The following is a 20,334-nucleotide window of genomic DNA, read 5'->3' as shown; positions in this document are numbered from 1 at the left end:
TAGGAAATACATTACTATATTTCACCATGGTAGCAGATCAAAGGAAAAAAAATTTATTTTGATAGATGTCAAAAAGACTTTTGGGGCTTCCCTGGTGGCGCAGTGGTTGAGAGTCCGCCTGCCGATGCAGGGGACACAGGTTCATGACCCAGTCTGGGAAGATCCCACATGCCGCGGAGCGACTGGGCCTGTGAGCCATGGCTGCTGAGCCTGTGCATCTGGAGCCTATGCTCTGCAACGGGAAAGGCCACAACAGTGAGAGGCCCGCGTACCACAAAGACTTTTGATAAAATTTTACCCTCGATCCAGATATAACCATTAAGAGGCTAAGTCTAGAAGAATACTCCTTTAACATGATGGACTATTGAAACCTCAAGATCGGGATGCCTGGTAACCTTGCTGTTTTTCAGTAGTGTTCTTAAAACTCTGATTGATGTAGGTATAAAGATAAAGAAATATACGTAATTAATACAACGTTGTAAATCAACTATACTTCAATATAAACAAACAAGAAAAAGAAATATTGGAGAGGAAGAGATGTTTTTCATTTTTTTCAGATAACTTCTATATTAGTAGTTCTTCACTCCATCAGACCTAGTTCTCCCTTTTTCTGTAATAAATATTTTGTATTCCCCCTTTTTTAACCTGAAATGAAATTCATAGATAATGTGTTTCATTTTTTTAAAATGGTATAAATGGCCTAGTTGTAATGTAAAGGACAGTAAATGTAACTGATAGTAAAATCAAATGTGTACTTCAATATGTAGACACTTGGGCAGCACCAGAAGACAAACAAGCAATCAGAGATAGTACCTGTATGCACCAGCACACTGAGACAGCTGTAGGTGCAGGGAACAGGTGTATTATACTCATGTCCCAAATACCATGAGCAGCACTGCTGCCAATTCTGTCATTTTCTTTAAGTTTCAACTAAAGCAAACTATGGTCCATCCTGTTTATCCAGTTTCCATATTTGAGAACTCATCTACTCGCTAGAATTTATTTGTAACCCCCAAATCAATACCAGCAGCGCTTTCTTAGTCATTCACAGAAAAGATTTTAGTTGCCTGGGAGCATGCTCCTGTGTGAGATCAAACAAGGAGGATGCTCTACCTTCTCATTTCAGCGCTCATACAGAGATGGAGATGGTAGGGGGCAGCGCAGTGCAGGACACTACAGCTCTGTGGCCACTGGACAGTTTGAATCCCATCTCTGGCATCTGTTAGTGGGGTGGCCTCAGGCAAGTCACTTAACACTCCTTAATTCCATTTCTCTTTTGTGAAACACAGAAAATGGGATATACTAGAATGAGTCGTTCTTAGGATTTAAGATTATAATCCACGTGAGTGGTGTGTGAGTGTGTGTGCGTGTGTACATTCCCCCTAAGAGCAGTGGTTTAGTATTTGCTAATTCTGTGTTTGTGCCAACTATAAAATATAACTACCACAAATAATGAGAAATGACTGTATGATATTTCCTCGATTTGTATAGTAACCTCTTGTAAAAGTCAGTGAATGTTAAAATTGCTGTAAAAATCTTGGTTTATTAATAAAAAGGGATTAAGTTCAAGTCTCGTAGTTAAAAACAAGTTTTTCATCTACGTGAATCCTGACAGGACGCTTGAAAGTTGGTTGAGATTCTTTGTTTTGGGAGACTTTCCTAAGTATTGCAGTAAATCTGGTGTCCCTGGCTCCCTGTCAGTGGTGCATCATGTCCTCTGTGAAAACAGAGCCTGCCTCCCTGGGCACAGAACTCCTTTTGAGAACAACTAGTCCACCCAGACAGCCTCAGGATCAGTAAAAATCTATTAGAACCAATGCATAGTAGTGGCAACTTAAAAAACGTATGTGCAAAACCCAGTGATGTTCCTGTGTCATTAAAATTCATTTACAGAGATGGGTGGTGTTGATGGTTAACAGTGTGAATTACTTAATGTCACTGAATGGTGCACTTTAAAATGCTTAAGAGGGTACATTTTGTTATATATTTTGCCACAATAAAAAAATTTTAGGGCATTCCCTAGCGGTCCAGTGGTTAGGACTTGGCACTTTCAGGGTGGTGGCCCGGGTTCAATGCCTGGTCAGGGATCTAAGATTCCACAAGCCATGCGATGCAGCAAAAAAATAATAATAATAAATAAATAAAGTTAATGTTTGAATTTTCAGTTAAAATGGTGAGTAAAAACAGACCCCACTTGCAATAGTAACAAATAACATAAAGTAGCAGGGGTAAATCCTATAGGAAATGTACAGTATGGTATCTTTATAAAGAATTGGAGTACTTCGACTGGAATCAGTGTCTTTCCAAACTAACCTTTCTGAGTTAGGCAGTTCCTTGTAGAAGTCACATGTTTTTGGTAGGGAGGAGTGGGTTGGCAAAATTATTCTAAAATTAATTTGCAAAAGTAAATGTTTCTTTTTTAAAAGAGTGGTATTAATCAAATATGAAAAATATTGTAAAGCTGTAAGAGAATGTTGTATGGAACATACTACAGAGTTCAGAAACCAACCTAATGTAAATGAACATTTAGAATGTGAGGAAGGATTAACCACTGGGAAAATAAAGTTAGATCTTTACTGATGCCATCTTCCAATATTTGTATAACTTAAAATTTTAACGTTAAAAAAAAGGAAACCGTGAAGGTGCCAGAACAGAATGTTTATGTATTATGAGGGTGAGATAGGCCTCTCTGAACTTGGCATAGATCATAATTTGACTACAAATAATTCAAAATGTTACATCCCAAACCACCATAAAGTTAAAAGATGAATGACAAATAGGAAATTTTTTGTAATGGATGTTACTGACAAAGCATATAATAACTATATAACATGGTCTTTCGAATCCACATGAAAAAGACACTCATCAGCAGAGAGAAATGGGAAAAGAACGTGAGTGGGTTTTTCATTAAAGAGAAAATCCAGTAGATAGTAAGCGTATGAGCAAATGTGTTAACTCAGTAATCAAATACAAATAGAATTTGTCAATCATCAGTTTCTCAACAGCAAAAAGAAATGAAGATACTTGTGGTTGTTGAGAGTGAGATAGAAATGATCTTCATTCCTTGTTGGGTGTAAAGTTTTATAATCTTCCCAGAAAGCAATTTGATAAAGTTCATCTAACGCCTTAGGAATATGCCTTTCATTTTCCCCAGAAAAACTACTTCCAGGAATTTATTCTAGGAAATAATGAAGGCACTGTGAAATGATTGTTCATCCTGGCATAGTTGTATAATAACAAAAACTGCAAATAACCTAGATTATTTAACAAGTAGGAATTGTTTAAATATAATGAATCAGTAGTAGTTTTTTACCTTTTTACATGAAGTTACAAAAATATATATATTCTGACATGGTTTTTAAAATAATACATATATGTTCATAGAAAAAAGTCTGTTTTTCTATTGTTTAAAAACAGAACTAAAAGTCTGAAAAGGAAGTGCACCAAATTGAAAATGAAGTTATCTCTAGATGGTAGATTTAGAGATGCTTTAAATTTTTCCTCTTGTTTGCTTAGCTGCATTTTCTGACGTTTTTAAAACAGAGAATATATTGTTTTTTTATAATAAATTATAAATAATATATTTAAAAATTTTTAACGTGATCCTCATACTGGGAGTTTCACATAGTGATTGAGTGTGACCTTTTGATCCATGCAGACCTGGGATTGTGTCCCAGCTCTGCTACACATTTTGATCCAGGCAAGTTAATTTCTCTAAATCTCAGTTTCTTCAGCTATAAAAACAGGATGATAAAAATCATGCTGTTACTTATAGAGCTGTTATGATGACTAAAGGAAATAATTCATGTAAAGAACTGAAGCTCGGTGCCTGGCACAGGAAGTGCTCATAAAGTGGCAATGGTATGGTAGTAATAATAATAAAACTTGTTACTTCAGTTCTTAAAGTATGAAATGTTGAGGATAACTGCTTTATATTATAGATTATCTCTTATTATACAGTCATTTAGTGCCATTTGTGCTTGATGCTAGTTTTTATACATTTATAACATGGAGTAAGGTGGGTCTGTTTCTTAACTATGGTGACTGAACTGGATCTGCTAATTGTTCTAGTGTGAAATCTCATTCTGATCCACCTGTGTAACTTAGGTCCTGTCCCCAGACCTCCACCACCAATTCTGTTACAGCAGCTGCTTCCTTCACAACTCTTATCACAATTTATAATTAACGATTTATCCCTTCGTTTACTTATTTATTATCAGTGTCCTCCATTAGGCCATAAGTGCAGTAGGGGCAGAGACTATCTTGTTGACCATTATTTCCCCAGTGCCAGGCCCAGTAAGTATTCATCGAGCTGAAGAATTGTCAGAGTTTGGGATGCTGCACATCAGGTCTGATGGCTGACACATCTCTGTTCATGAAAGAGATGTGCAACAGATTTGGACTAAAATTATCATCACAACAAAAGTGGGTATTTAGGTTAAATAAATTGCTTGGCTCGAAAATGAAAACAAAACAGATTCTACTTAAGTTCCCAATAAGTCACTCTAGCAAGAGTTTTTTGGTAAGCAGATGACATTTCCAAGGATGTTTAATTTTTGATAGTTTTCTTTATTATGAGCAAAATTAGATGTTCTGAGTAACACTTTAAAAATGTATAAGCCTTTGGAATATGAATGCTTACTGAATTATGTATGTTATTTTATATTTGGCCTCATTCTCTCAGGTTCACAGTTAATAGAAGAATCTCTATAGTCGGATTTGGTTTATATGGATCTATTCATGGTCCCACGGATTATCAAGTGAATATACAGGTACACTTTTTTTGCCCACTGTATACCATTTGAAATACATAACAAGTGTCATTTTACAATAAGATACTGTTTCGGCAAAATCCAAATTTCAGTATAATTACCACAGGCATCAGAAAGCCTATTAGTATTTTAAGCCTAGAGGTTCCACTTTACAATTGATCTAAAAAGTGTAGTTTCAGAAAATTGAGGTCCTGGGGTCCTTAACAGAAGCATTAACATACAAGGAGCTCTCCTTTGTCCAGGAAACCCTTCTATTAGTTCATCCTGCTGTGCACTGACTGTCTCAAAACACCCACCTGCTTTTTTCATGGTACTTTGAACTCTAGGGCTTGAGACTGTCTAATTTCCTATAACTACTGGTAACACCTCTGATTTCTGATTGTCTGACCATACCCTGCCCCATTCTTAGGTCTGCTCCACCTCAGTTCTTTCAGATATGACACGATTACTTAATCTCGAAGAAACTGAAGCACCTCTCTCCTTCCCTTCCAGTCAACCAGTGTTCTCCACACTTTTGATTGCACATCCCAGTTAGTGAAATTATTTTTGAAACACATCTACATTGTACTTTTATTTACTATACACATATACCTATGCAATACTATACTTATTTTATATTATACATAAATTAAAACAAAAAATAGAAATGAAAAAAGGAAGTAAACAATGTTTCAGACTTCTTTCAGCTGAAAAAACTAGCCTTTCTAAAATGTTAATTAATATACTACTTTTAATAGTAAAAACATTGGTGAACTTTGTGATCAAAATGCATCATTGACTTTCAAGATACACAACAATTCAAAGATCTGGTCTGGTCTGGGGACTTACCTGGTGGCGCAGTGGTTAAGAATCTGCCTGCCAGTGCAGGGAACACGGGTTCGAGCCCTGGTCCAGGAAGATCCCACATGCCGCAGAGCAACTAAGCCCAAGAGCCACAACTACTGAGCCTGCATGCCACAACTACTGAAGCCCTTGCACTTAGAGCCCGTGTTCCGCAACAAAGACAAGCCACCGCAATGAGCAGCCCGCGTACTGCAACGAAGAGTAGCCCCCGCTTGCCACAACTAGAGAAAGCCCGTGTGCAGCATGGAGGCCCTACGCAGACAAAAATCAGGATCTGGTCTGATGACAGCCAAAAAAGATACTTTACTGCCTCACAAAGACACCTTGTTCCAAACGGAAGAATTGCTTTATTGGCTGTGCTAATGAAATGCTCATTTTTAAATTCTGTCCACTGACATTTATAGTGAAATTCAGCTATAAATTAAATCATTCATGTCAATTCGTTGCTCTTATAAACCAAAGCCACTGAGATTGTTTATTTGAAAGATTTTAAAGGTTAGGAAATTTTGTTTCTATAATTTTTAATGCCAAAAAGCCACAGCAGACCTCTCGGGTATAAAAGATTTTCATGATCACTCCCTGTTTTACTTCCCCCCCCCCCCCCCCCCCCCCCCCCCCCCCCCCCCGGCACGGGCCTCTCATTGTTGTGGCATCTCCCGTTGCGGAGCACAGGCTCCGGACGCGCAGGGTCAGCTACCATGGCTCACGGGCCCAGCCGCTCCGCGGCATGTGGGATCTTTCCGGACCGGGGCACAAACCCGTGTCCCCTGCATCGGCAGCCGGACTCTCAACCACTGCGCCACCAGGGAAGCCCCCGTTTTACTTTATATACTGTTAAGATCCTATCCATAGGATCCATAAGCCCCCTTAAGCAGGCTGTATAATCTGCAGGCCTGGGAAGGAGTGAGAGCCCCACAGTCATTCTCTTCAATTGTGGAACCCCTGTCTTCCTTCAGTGCCCCTCCCATATTACATGAGACACCAGATTCCTTGTGTACAGTCTGAGGGAGGGCATCGGGGTTATAGGTATATTAAAATGATAAAATATAAAATGAATAGAAGTAGGACTTCTCTTTATTTTCTTCCGCCCGGTGGCTAGTCCCATGCACCCTCTAGATAACACTACCAGATAGACCTGCCTGGGTTTGAATCTCAGCTCTACCATCTCAAGGGTGTGTCTGTGGGCAAATTAGGTAACCTCTCTGAGCCCGTGTCCTTGTTTACTTTGACAGTAGTGGTACCTCCATTATGTTTTTGTGAGCAACGGTTGAGATGATGCATGTAAAGTGTTTGGAACATAGTCTGTTGCTGTCATTGTTGCTGTAGTTTTATAATTTGAGCCTCACAATAGCCTTAGGAAGAAGGCAAACAAGTTTTTTCCTAAATTAAAAGATAAAACTGAGGCTCGGAGAAGTGGTTTACTCTAGATTACACTGCCACAATGAAATCCTGTCTTACTACTTTTCCAGGGCACCATCATGTCTTTTTTTTTAAATTGGACTGTGATATACTGTAGTCCCTCAGTATCTTCAGGGGATTGGTTCTAGGACCCCCTGTGGATACCAAAATCCATGGATGCTCAAAGCCCCTTATATAAAATGACATAATACAGTCAGTCCTCCACATCCACAGGTTCTGCATCCGCGTATACAGGGGGCCGACTGTACATACAGAAAAGTAGACATAAGTGGTACGTATGGCTCCCTTTTCATAAACTGTGAACACACTTGTGTAACCAGCAGCCTGATCAAGGAACAGGGTATTACAGCACCGCAGACATCCCCTTGTGATCTTTTCTGGTCACTATCCTGCCTGAGGTGGCCACTGTCCTGATCTCTCGCTGCATGCACTGGTTCAGCCTGTTTTACTATTACCGTTTTTACCTGATGTATGCAAAAAGATGGCTTTATGAGCCTTGGCCTCCACACATACTGTTCCCTTGCATGAAGACTTTTCTCTTATAACCTGGTAACCTCTGAGTTGAGCTTTTAAAACTCTCTTCTGTGGAGCCTCCCGCCTTCCTGACAAAATCAGTTTTTCCTCTGCTCCTCCACTTCATCTTATGCATAGCTCTCTGCTGCAGGTGCTGTACTGAATTGTCATTGTTTACTTGTCTTCTCTAACGACTAGAAACTCCTTGAGGGTGTCCCTCAGTGCCTGGCACAGGTTATGGAACTAAATCGAAAAGACGGAATTTTCATATTTTGAAATATCCGCATAGGAATTGCTACAGGAACTTCCCAGCAATAAGACATAGGCTAGCAAGGAGTAAAGGCTCATTTCCCTCAGGTGTCTAAAATCCACACAGTCTAAAACACCAGTTCCCAAGCCATGTGTCTTTTTTAGAAGCTCCTCTCTCCTGCAGCCAAAGCCCAGTTATCTGACATCCTCCCCATCCTTATTGCAGTGAATGCATTTTCTGACAGTGTGTTTAAAGCCATCTTTAGTGGTTAGAGACAGTAGAGAAAAATTACAGCAGAGAGATGTAGTAATCTATTCTGCTGTGCCTAAGGGCTTCATACTCTCTTCTACGAAACTTTGTTTTAACTTAAATTTAATTTTTCTTTTAAAAATTACAGATCATTGAATATGAAAAAAAACAAACCCTGGGACAAAATGATACTGGATTTAGTTGTGATGGGACTGCTAACACATTCAGGGTCATGTTCAAAGAACCCATAGAGATCCTACCCAACGTGTGCTACACAGCATGCGCAACACTCAAAGTAAGAGTCTTCCCAAATGTTCCAGGTGGTGAGCTGGCGGGGCCCACGGTTTCCTCTTGCATGTTATAGAGAGCGTGTTTCAATAGAAGCTGAGAGTCACTAACAGTACAGCCTTGTCGGAAGCAGAGAAGGTAGGAAGGTGGGAGCTAAAATATTCCACTGCTTTGAGAAGAGCAGTGCCTCTCAGCAGAGCTCTGCTCTGAATGGAATAGTTCTTCATAAGAAATAGCCTTTTGTTTGAGTAGGAGATTGTAAGTTTGACAGAAGATAAAATAAAACAATTATTTCCTTAAAACCATTTCACTGTCCTCTAATAGCTGAGCTCTACATTCATTATTTTTAGTCATTAATTAGCTTGTAGCAAAAACTACATTTTTCCTTAAATGACTTGGCATAAATTTTTATACAAGAGCTATAATGAAATACAGTAGATCGGTAATATAATTAAAATAGCACATTAAATTGCTTATTAAATGAAAATTACTAATGAACCTTTTGTTCTCATTTAGGGCCCAGATTCCCACTACGGCACAAAAGGACTGAAGAAAGTAGTGCATGAAACACCTACTGCTAGCAAGACTGTTTTTTTCTTTTTTAGTTCCCCTGGCAATAATAATGGCACTTCAATAGAAGATGGACAAATACCAGAAATAATATTTTATACATAATTCAGCATTATAATACATAATGGCTAAATAGTACCATACAGTCTAGTCTCAAAGGCATAAAAAACTGGCCACAGAATATAACTGTAAGATAAGAGACACTTTAGTTTCTTAGAAAAGATAGATAAGTGTTGACTTAAATCTCTGCATGATTTAAAGGGAGATTTTCCATTTTCTTATAACCTTAGGGGGAAAAAGAACCTGTTAAAAAAAAACAGCTATTTATCTTGCATAATTTCATAGATTAGCTGACTCATGATCTTTCAGCAGTTTTATAACTTAAAGATTCTTGTTTTATATAGCTGGTTTGTTTTTTTTCCTGTTTTAACTTTTGAAGGTTACGTAAGATGAGGTAGGTCAGTATTCCTACAGAATTCCTATTAACTCAAATAACTAATTTCAGAAAATGAAGAAAACTGACCTCATCTTTGGAGTTTCTAACTATCTGGTGGTTAGCATTTGCAGTATTGCTAGAAGTAGGCTTAACAAATGCCAAAGAAAATCTTCAGTGCATTTACAGAAAAGGATATTTTATAATAGGATGATATGTTACCTAGTACAGTTCTAAACGATAAATGAAATGTGTGCGAATTCACAATAATGTGACATAAACAAAGGATCCAAAGGTGTACTCCGAGACTGGCTTCTGTATCACCAAGCTGCACCACCGTACGGGCCTCTCTCTGCGGGGGGTGCGGTCGAGAATTCCCAAGATGGAGATGGTGGCGGTGGTGCTGATGGTGGCGGAGTAAACGGACATCAGTTCAGCTCTGTGGCGATAATCTTACACAGCAAGTACTGGAATGAAATACTAACATCTCTAACAGCTGCTTTGAAACTTTAAAGATATCTAACAGAATCACTCCTGAAAAGTATACTTTCTGTCACCTACACAGTCCTATCCAAGAAATAAAATACGTTTTAACATTCATGACCTCACTGTCAGAGGTACAGCTGCCTAAAGAGGGGATAGGAAGTATATTGGCAGAATGACATTTATACACTTTTATAAAGCAAAATTTTTATATAGAATTCTTTTTCTTTCCCTTCAAAATGATTATCTCATTAAAAATATATGTGTGATTAAGCTATATGAAATAGTTGTGGAAGATGTGTAGAAATCAATTCTTTTAAGTATCAACTTAAGAATTATTTCTAAATGGTAATTAGGATAAAAAAAATTTCCATCTAAAGTAGTATTTGATATTTTCAAGAAGGTAGTGAGGTGTGGTGGTGGCAGAGGTCTCATGTAACTGAAGGTAGTCATACAAGGGACAAGAAATGGAACCATTTACTGACATGGGACATCCCCTGGAATTTTTAAAAAATAAACATCTATTGTACTTTTATTTATTTTTTTGTCATTTGTCTTTTCTAAAAGTTGAGTGTAAGACACCATTTTGGAACAAAGCTTCTAATTAATTGAGGTTGAACCTTATTTTTAATTTATGGAAGTAATGCAACCCATAGTAAGAATGCCTTACTGTTGCCTTAAAGCAACTATAGCAGCAACAACTGTTGTCGTCTGCTGCTTCATCAGTTTCTTTCAGTCTCAGGTTTTTCTCCCCTGTTCTACTCTCAGTAGGTGAGAGAAAGGAAACTGTGCTTGTTATTTACTCTGATATAGTGTAAGGACCATCTCGCCATCATTTATTAATAGAGCTACCTGAGTGACTCCTGGGTACCAGGCTCTGCACTGAGTACTTTACACATGTGCTTCTCACAACATCAGTATGAGGGAAGTACTATGATAATACCCATTTCACAGGCCAAGAAATTCATGTTTTAAAAGGTAAAGTGGTTGGAAGCAGAATTTAAACCCAGATCTATCTCCCAAGCTACAAAGCGGGAAAATATTATTTTGCTGGGTCCCAAAATGCCACCGTTCTCAAACCTTATAGTGAGACCCAAAAAGATACTTGGCTAATCTGTGTTTACTGTAGAATATAAGCAATTTCTGTTTTTTAAAAGAGTGATTACTCCAGTATCTACCCAACAAATTGTGATTATTTGTTTGCATTATCAAAGTGTTCGTTTTTGTTTTTTGGTTTTTTTTTGTGGTACGCAGGCCTCTCACTGTTGTGGCCTCTCCCGTTGCGGAGCACAGGCTCCAGACGCACAGGCTCAGCGCCCATGGCTCACGGGCCCAGCCGCTCTGTGGCATGTGGGATCTTCCTGGACCGGGGAAGCCCCCAAAGTGTTGCTTCTTTAAGGCCCACATAAGTAGTACTTTTAATTTGCAAGAAAAAAATTTATCGGGAAACAGACAACTTTATAGGGCATTAGAGGGAGCCAGGTCTTCAAATGCAGTATGTTAAATGCAGTACGTTTTAGACAAAACATTGTTCCCTTTCAAGTCCTGTCTCCTTCAAACAGTCTCCTCCTTTTTGCTTCCCTGTTCTAGTTATCCAGATTCAAAACCTGAAAATTGTCCCTTGAATTAGACAATGCATCATTCGTAAGAGAGGACAGTGCTATAGTAATCCCAGCCCCAAGAGCTACATGGCTCATTTAGTCTTTTGCCGAGTTTGCACACTTAAAAAATCCATCTTCTCCATTCGTAAAGGCTAAGATAAGATTGAGTTTCTAAACTGAACTTTACTAAAACCTGAAAGAAATGTAAAAGAAAATAGGAACCAGTATAAACATTTATAATGGGTTTTCTGCCATTTGGATCATAGCCCCTATTTTTTTTTTTTTTACCATTGGGCAGTATTTTTTCCAACTCTTTGCTTTCCAGAGGCAAAGATTCGGGGCAGAAGCAACAACAGATGTACAGTTTGGGTGGCAAATGGAGCTGATGGCTTTTCCCCTCCCCCTTCTCCACCCCCCACTCCTGAGTGACTTTTGGGAAAGCCTGAATGGTCCTTGCAGGGCACCTCTTCCCTCTCTCTGCCTTCGCTCATCTAGTCAACTGCCAGACAACGTAATAATACACGATTGCAAGTGGCCTCTTTATTTCCATCTAAACTGTCAAAGCTTTAACTGAGGCTGTCATGACTTCAACCCAAACTAATTCTATATAATGCTGACTCAGCTTTTGTGCCCCAATTCTTAACTGATTTCAAACAAAGAAAATATGGCTTTGGTTTAACACCTGGTTCACTTTCTTCTACCAAAGCCTTCACACTGAGTGGCCTCAGTATCCAAGTGGGTGGACAACCCAGCCAAACCTAGCTTTCCATTTTCTTCCTAACCTCCAGTAACCTTCACCATTTCATGTCAATCACTCCTGCTCATGACCACACCATGTAAGTTGTCATATGGACTCGCACTACCTCTGAAATGGTAAGTTCAGACATTACACTCTCTGACCACAACCTTCGATGCCTCTTCAGCTCTCACACACACTCCCATACATGTGTCCTTGCACCTCAAGACTGCCATTCCCTTAACCTCTCCGTCCTTTCTGTCAACCCTCTTCCTTCCCTACTCTAGTAGACTCCACCTTCAACCTTTTGGTTTTTTTGCTTCTCCACTTTTGATCTTTGATCACCATTAACCATTTCAGTAACCCTCAACCCTCTCATACCCACCTGAATGAAACCAGTTGTCTGCCTTATCTTCAGCTTCCTGGCTGCTGGGTCCAGGCATTTAAAAACGATGTAACTGTACAAGACTGGGGTCATGATGATTTCATGGTCTCCAAGTTCAGCTAGACCATCAGTGTTGCAGAGTGAGTTTCAACAGTTAGCTCTTTGACATTCTCCAGAGTATTTAAATCTGTTCCACTCTCCTCACATCTTCAACACCTCCTCTCCTTCAGCTAATGAAAGAACTCCAGCTCTTCACATCAAACCTATACACACAGCTACATGTGCACCTAAACTTTTCCTTCTCTTGTGAAGGAAGGGGTGTCTTAGTAAGGCTTCTTGTAGACAGGTCAGTCTCCACCTGTTCTCAGAACCCCACCTCCTCCCTCTGTTGTAACGTCTCCTCTCTTGGCTTATTCCTATGAATATTCAAATGTGGTTAATTCTCATTCCAGTTTAAAAAAGAAAAAACACCTTAACGTCATGTGCTCCTCCAATACCAGTTACTCCTTCACAGTGAAATCGAATTATTTTCTACACATATTATCTCTTTCCTCTTCTGCACTGAAACTGCTAGCACCTAGGTCACTAACACCGCTCATTTCTGTTTTACATGCCTTCTCTGTGGCACTACTCCCTGTTGCCTACTCCCTCTTGAAGTACTCTTTCTTGGCTGCTACGTACTCCTACATCTGGCCAATGTCATTTGGTGCCTTCTCTTTACATTTTCTTAGGGTTCTGTCCTGGGCCCTCATGCTCTGCACACTCTCTGAGTCTTTATCTCATCCACGTGCATGGCTTCAATTACCATCTATTTTCAGAGGGCTCCAGAATCCATCATCAGTCCAGATCTCTCAAGCTTCAGTTACAGACATTCAGTTACCCCCTTAATATTTCTACTTAGTGTCCCACAGCTATCTCAAACTCATCATGTCCCGGACTGAACAACTCACCTCAGACTCCCAAACCTGCTCCTCGGGCCCCAAACCTGGGCATCTTCCCTGACTCTTCACTCTCATTCCCACATCCAGTCATTCCCCAAGCTCCGATCATTCTAGTTCTTTTTTTTTTTTTTTTTGGGTACGCGGGCCTCTCACTGTTGTGGCCTCTCCCGTTGCGGAGCACAGGCTCTGGATGCGCAGGCCCAGTGGCCATGGCTCACGAGCCCAGCCGTTCCGCGGCATGTGGGATCTTCCCGGACTGGGGCACGAACCCGTGTCCCCTGCATCGGCAGGCAGACTCTCAACCACTGCGACACCAGGGAAGCCCCATTCTAGTTCTTGAGTATGCTTGAAATGATCAGCTCTCAGTTCTTCATTCCCACTGCTACTGTGGTTCAGGCTACCATCTTCCATTTAAGAGGGAGGTCTCCCTACCTCTATTCGTCTATTGGCCACATTGCAGCCAGTGATCTTTCTAATCACAACAAATGTGACTCTACCAATCCTTTGCTTCAAACCCTTCAATGACTCTGATCTTGCCTCCGCCTTCTTCAGTTTCATCTTTTGCCACTTCGCACATCAGAATATATTTCCTCTCCTTTTACATTGTGGCATCCTCAGCGCCTGGCACAAGGTAGATGCTCCATCAGTACACGGAAGGTACCCAAAGGCTAAAGCAGCAGGATACTCTACATCCACTTAAGGGCCATAGGAAGCAGCGTGGGGCTCTGCACCTGCTGGTTGGCTGCAGCAGCGAGAAGACACCTGGCCCTGTGCGCTCTTTGCCGCTCACTCCAATCCTTTCTTCCCATGAGGAAACAAGACCAGAGGGGGTTGGGGGGTGGTCACGACTCGACCAGAGCCCAGCTCCCCATCTCTCGGTCTCCTGAGCCGCTTTTCTAGGTGGCGAGGGTCCCGCGTAGGTCCGGGAAGAACGAGGGGTCTTGCTCCCGCCAGCCGGAAGGTGTCGCCCTCGTGCCACAGCAGAGGCGCAGGCCAGAGAAGCCGCTCCCGCCCGCTGCGTGCGCAGGTGCAGAGGGCTCTTCCGGCGTCGGGCCGCCTTTCCTGCCGCCTGCTTGCCGTGGATGCTGCGGCTCGGCTGCGGGTTGAGGCAGCTGGGGACGGGACCTGGTGCTCGGGCTGCTGCCCGGCTCCCTGTGGGCACCGAGATGCCTAAGAAAGCTGGTACAGTGAACAAGGCCAGTGGCAAGTCCCTTGGCAGTGGGAGGGTGGGCCGCAGGAATGCTGGTTGAGGAGCGCGGGAGAGAAGCGGGACCCGTGGGTGGGTAGAAGCTCCGCCAACTGCTTGTTGTCTCTGAGTTTCGGGCCTCCCGCTCCCCGTCTTTCTCGGCTGCGCTGCCGCCCACCGGGGAAGTCGGAGGGCCCGGGCCGGCGGCGCGCGAGGCTGTTTCCTGAGCTGTGGCTGCCGACCCCGCCGGCCTCGCTCCCACACTCCCAGGCTCGCGCTTCGTGTTCCGGCAGCGCCGTGCGGCCTGTGCTTCCCTGGGAGGCTCTAGTTAGCGTTCTGTCTCCTTCCCTTGGCTGGTCTTCGCACCCTTCCATCAAGAATGCACCACTCCCACACTTGCCTTCCACCGTCTCTGCAGGACTGACTCCAATCGGTTCCTAAGACCCGGCTCTAAGACTGCCTCCTGCCGGGAGCTTCCCCAGTGTCCCAAGGCGGGACTGCCTTACGTTTCTCTGCGCCGTGATGCTCTGTGCGTGTGTGGTCGGCGCTCCTAGCACGGTGTATTAGAGTGATTATTTGTTCTTTTTTTCTCGCTGCAGCCCTAGCTCCTTGAGCTCCATGTGTCCTTATTCATCTTTACATCTCCTTTGCCTACATACTGCCTTGGTGCGCAGTTCATGTTTGTTCAATGGAAAGTTCCGAGTACAGCTTCTGGCACACAGTAGTCCTTTAAATACCACTGTTGTTCCTTCCTCCTCCCCTTCCCCCCAGAACACATGGATATACACCGTCCAGCTATGGTTGTTCACAAACGTTTGTTAACTTGTGCTGCTTGAGATACAAAGATGAATAATGAATAATCGCTGCTCCCTGAGGAATGGGAAATACAAAGCCGACAGTAGGAACCAGTTCTAAGTCAGGTCTTCCAAGGCAGGAAAAAAGCACTTTGTGGGGTTGATGGGAAGGCGTCGTGGAAGAATTGATTTGAGCCATGAAGGCTGCTGGAAGACCATTCTGGGTGGCCAGAACTCCCTGGACGTGACCCATTAGCCTAGTTTGTCTTGGTTAAGGGTGAAAAGGAATCATGGAAAGATCAAATGTGTAGGAAAGTATTTTGTAACCGTCAAGTTGTAGTGTGATTGTTGTTGTCGTTTTAGGGTAAAAGCCAGAGCAAGGAAGCAGAGAGACCAGTTCCTCCCTCAGGTCCTGTGGCAGTTGATCCCAAAGGTTGTGTCACCATAGCCATCCATGCCAAACCTGGTTCCAAACAAAATGCTGTGACAGGTATGCCTGGCCACTGGGGTGGGAATCTTGTATGAACCACTTGTCTCCTCTCCATCCTCCCTTTGCCTTGGCTTGCTGGAAGTTCATCCTGTGTGGTCAAGTATATTTTTCACACCTGCAGTTAGAGGCTTCTCCATTTTTAAATTCTCGATTCTAATGTAAAGGTGTAATCTAGTGTTTAAAACCAAATATACCGTATTTAAAGCATACCAAGTTAGATGAAAAAACCATTGTGTATTGTCCTTTTTAATATGGTATTTTATGAACCAGGATTTACTGTGGTGATCAATTCAAAATACAAACTGCGAATCGTTATGTTGTACACCTGTTATGTGTCAATTACACCTCAAAATTTAAAAAGGTATTTTAGAAAGAACATAAGATAGAAACGTGTAGCCTAGATGATTCTTAGTTTGTCCTATTCCAAAAGTGGAAACATTGGCCAGAGAAAGATGTTTTGGTTGATTTTTTAAAATGACCATTGGTCCAAGGAGGGAGAGAAAACCTCAGATCTGTGAACCTGATCATCAACACCTGTGTGAGCTTATTTCAAATCAAAACTCTACAAGATATTCCTGGGCCCAGTTCTTTCATCTGTCAGATGAGATAGTTAGAAGCTTTTAAGCTATTCCCTGGAGTCCAAAAGGTGCCTCAAGAATCTGCGGTGGGCAAAGGGGAGGTTGGCAGACAGGACTCCTGAGTAGCTGTTTACATTTGTTTTAAATGCTGGGGCTTCAGGAGAGATTGGGTGGGGTGGGGAGGCTTCTGATTGGGAAAAAAGTTTGATCTGAGTTATCTTGACGGTCTTTTTCACCCATTAAAGCTAAAGCTCTGTATTCCAATTTTTAAAATATTTTTAAAACAAGACCTCAAAATTGGGGTGCTAGGCCCGGTTTGTGTTGATGGCCATGTTAGCTTGGCTATTTGTTGGCTGTACCCTCCTTGGCCAGCATTTTCTAAGTAGTCACCGTGGACACTGCTGTTGGAATACCATGTTTCATCAGGTCTAACTGGCCATCATCTATCTATAAGGTGCAGAAGTACTTTATGTACCAGTAAGACAAAATCCACATCAAGTAAACACTTTCTTTTCCATTTATTATAAGATACATCAAGATTTCAAAGATATTAAAATGTGAAAAACTGTGCATCATAGAATCAGTGACAGGCTAGGAGGAAGGTTGTTCTACCATCTCATTCCTGTGGATTCTGTAGCCGTGTTTACACAGGCAAGATGTAAGCGTGTGGAAATGCCCAAGTAACCCCAGATGCAGGACCAGCTCAAGCTCATTTGCAAACTGCTTTGAGTGTATACTTCTCTCTCAGAAATAACAGTGGAGGATTGCAGACACGTTGCTCTTTATAAAGGCTGTATTGATGAGGGAGTCTGGACCACTCTTCAAAAAGCAGTGTTCATTGTCCCTGGATTTCAAAGCATGAATTCAAATTTATTTGTGAATCACAATGCCAGTTTCTAGCCATGTGACCTTGGACACATTACTTCTCGGTTCCAATTTCCTCGTTTGTAAAATGGAGATAATAAAGGTATTAATATCTTCATAAAATTATAGGAGTAAACAAGTTAATATTTGTAAAGCCCTTAAAACATGTTTGTGTGTCCTTAAAATTAGTGTATGTAAGCGCTGTGTAGATGCTAACTAAATACTACTTTTTTTTTTTTTTTTTTTGCGGTACGCGGGCCTCTCCCTGTTGTGGCCTCTCCCGTTGCGGAGCACAGGCTCCGGACGTGCAGGCTCAGCGGCCATGGCTTACAGGCCCAGTTGCTCCGTGGCATGTGGGATCCTCCCGGACCGGGGCACGAACCCGTGTCCCCTGCATCGGCAGGCGGACTCTCAACCACTGCACCACCAGGGAAGCCCTAAATACTACATTTTAAAAATATCAGAGACATTTCACATAAGAGGTGAATCTAATCCAGTGCTCCCATTTTCCTGATGAGGAGACCCCAAACAACCCTCTACAGTTTTGTGAGCTGCCTGGTTAATCCACTTCCTCGGTGACACTGCGGGGCTAAAGCCCAGCCGCTGACTCCCTGCCTGGGCTCGTCCTGTTAGACCAAGTGCAGTTTCCAGCTCCTAAATCCAGGTTATTGCCCAGGACTCTGTAGGCCCATTTTGGTCAGCAGGGTGGGGTGGGGTGGGGTAAAAATCAGCTTTCTTCTCTGGATTTCTGTAATGGTAGAGGCATATTTATGTTTATGTTCCCTTAACTGTGATTAATCATTCTTCATTCAGCAGTTATTAATTGAAAACCTACAACATGCCAGACAAATGCAAACACTTTTACAAAATATGCTCACTGCGTGAAGAAAAAGAACTCCATGAGGATCAGGTCCACACTGTTTTCATTCCAGACTTGACAGCCGAGGCTGTGAGTGTAGCTATTGCAGCACCTCCGACAGAAGGAGAGGCGAACGCTGAGCTTTGTTGGTATCTTTCCAAAGTCTTAGAACTCAGGAAGAGTGATGTGGTTTTGGATAAGGTAGGTCTCTCTCTCTCTCAGCCTCTCTGAGTACATCAGTCATTACTTTTAAAATACCAATTTTTTTCTTTCCCAAATAATTGAAAAACCAGTTTTTAATGCTCATGATCATTTAACCACTAAAATCTGTGAATTCTTCCTAATCTTCACTCCTAATGCCTCACTCCTTCAGACTGTGCACACGCTATACTTGTATTCCTTAATTGCCATCATTTCCAGCATTTTCTCCTAAGTTCATTCCTGTACCTGCTCTGTCAGATTAATCTCCCTCAAGTCATCACCATACTAGAAAAATCTAAAATGGTTCCTCGTGTCATCTCCATTAGTGAGTTCATCAAGCATACCTGGTCCCCCGTGTTATCCTTGCTCACTAGAAGCTTATTAGAAAGAGGACTCATGTGAAGTCATTAATACCGTGGGTTTGCACTAGGGGTGGATATCAAAATCACCTGGAAATGATTTCTAGAACACAGGTTCTTGGGCATCACCCCAGACTTAACTGAAATAGAATCTGTAGGAGTAAGACCCACCCGTGTTTATACTTCTTAAAGCTCTACTTGTTTTCCAGTGCTATACTCTGTAGCTCCTACCCAGGATCCAGCGGGCACTCAGAGTCATTGGTTAGTAGGCTGTACCTAAACGTCCATCTGATCAGGCCATTCCCTCACTGTCGCCCCTGCGGCAGGTCATTTCGGATTTTCTCCAGCGCACGTGCTCTGGCATTTGCCTGAAAGGGACTCCCCACTCTTTCACCTGTGCAGCTTCTACCCATTTAGATAAATACCTGCTGAAAATTTACCTTCTTTAAAGGGTGTTTACCTTTTTATAGTTGTCTTAAGCAGTTGTGGAATCATAGCACTTGGATATGTGGTTGCTTTTTGTTCGGAATTTTCAGAAATGTGTAACGGTATAGAGAATACCAATTTGTTTTACATTTGGAATTATTTTTATACAAAGTTTATATAAAATTGCAATATTTGTTTTGGTAATTTAAAAAATAATTTAAACAAAAGTATTACTTGAAACCAGAATATTGTACATCTGGATTCCATATTCATTTTGAAAATTTAATGCCTAGCTTTTATTATTACAGAAATTGATGTATGAAGGTTAAAAACTCTGGAGAGTTGTAAAAATATTGTAGGAAGGTGGAATCGAAGAGACAGCCTTTGGTTAGACCAGAAATGGCTAGGAGAAAGTGGGCACTAAGCTGTCAGGAAAACACCAGCCCACTTGTAACAACCCCTCAGCAACTGAGGTCTGCTGCCTCTTAATAGCATTAGAAAGTTTAGTGTGTTATCCTGACACTGTTTTTTCCTTTTGGTCCAGGGTGGTAAATCTCGTGAAAAAGTGGTAAAGCTTTTGGCCTCCACAACTCCAGAAGAGATCTTGGAGAAACTGAAAAAGCAAGTTGAAAAAAAATAAAAGCAAGAAATGAAAAGTACACCCTTGAGAAACTTTTTTATTGCTAATGCTGAAAAGACTGTTAAAAAGGAAAATATATTTAAAGACACAGAATGTGGAAATACACATATATTTAATAAGAACAGGACACACAAAAAAAGTATGAAGGTTAAAAGTACTGTTATGTTGAATTTAGGTTCTAAAATCCCTGATCCCAAACAGCTTGGGACATGTTACTCTGATTTCATGGTGTTACAAAACAACAGAGCTGGAAAGGATATTTAAGATGACCTGATTCAGCCCCTTTCATTTTGTCATGGGGCTTCTGACGTCCAGAATTTGAGTGTATTCAGGATCACATGGTGCAAGATGGCAACTAGAACCTAGATCCCTTGGCTCCCAGTTGAATGCGGTTTATCCCAATTGTAAATTATTTCCACAGCACTACTGTAATTCTGGGGCTGGCCTTCTAATC

The 20,334-nt window shown here is 41.6% G+C and overlaps 2 protein-coding genes across 3 annotated transcripts in view; both read left to right on the top strand.

The window, feature by feature from the left end:
• Positions 1-9,151, top strand: part of BTBD1 (BTB domain containing 1) — a 43,680-nt gene extending 34,529 nt beyond the window's left edge. Inside the window, exons 6-8 of one of the 2 annotated variants that reach the window (XM_065871426.1) lie at positions 4,685-4,772; positions 8,195-8,341; positions 8,851-9,151. In XM_065871426.1, coding sequence (XP_065727498.1) covers positions 4,685-4,772; positions 8,195-8,341; positions 8,851-9,009 — 394 coding nt within the window. In that variant the 3' untranslated portion in view covers positions 9,010-9,151. Of the gene's footprint in view, positions 1-4,684; positions 4,773-8,194; positions 8,342-8,850 lie in introns of those variants that run through there. The other variant, XM_065871427.1, reaches the window with a different exon arrangement.
• Positions 9,152-14,565: 5,414 nt separating this feature from the next.
• C2H15orf40 (chromosome 2 C15orf40 homolog) lies at positions 14,566-19,880 on the top strand. The gene is made up of 4 exons (XM_065872287.1): positions 14,566-14,679; positions 15,827-15,953; positions 18,328-18,455; positions 19,785-19,880. The coding sequence occupies exons 1-4, from the start codon at positions 14,566-14,568 to the stop codon at positions 19,878-19,880; spliced, it is 465 nt and encodes a 154-aa protein (XP_065728359.1).
• The last annotated feature ends 454 nt before the right edge of the window (positions 19,881-20,334 follow it).

Source organism: Phocoena phocoena, chromosome 2, assembly GCF_963924675.1.
Source record: "Phocoena phocoena chromosome 2, mPhoPho1.1, whole genome shotgun sequence".
NCBI lineage: Eukaryota > Metazoa > Chordata > Mammalia > Artiodactyla > Phocoenidae > Phocoena > Phocoena phocoena.
This window is presented reverse-complemented; position numbering and strand designations above follow the sequence as displayed.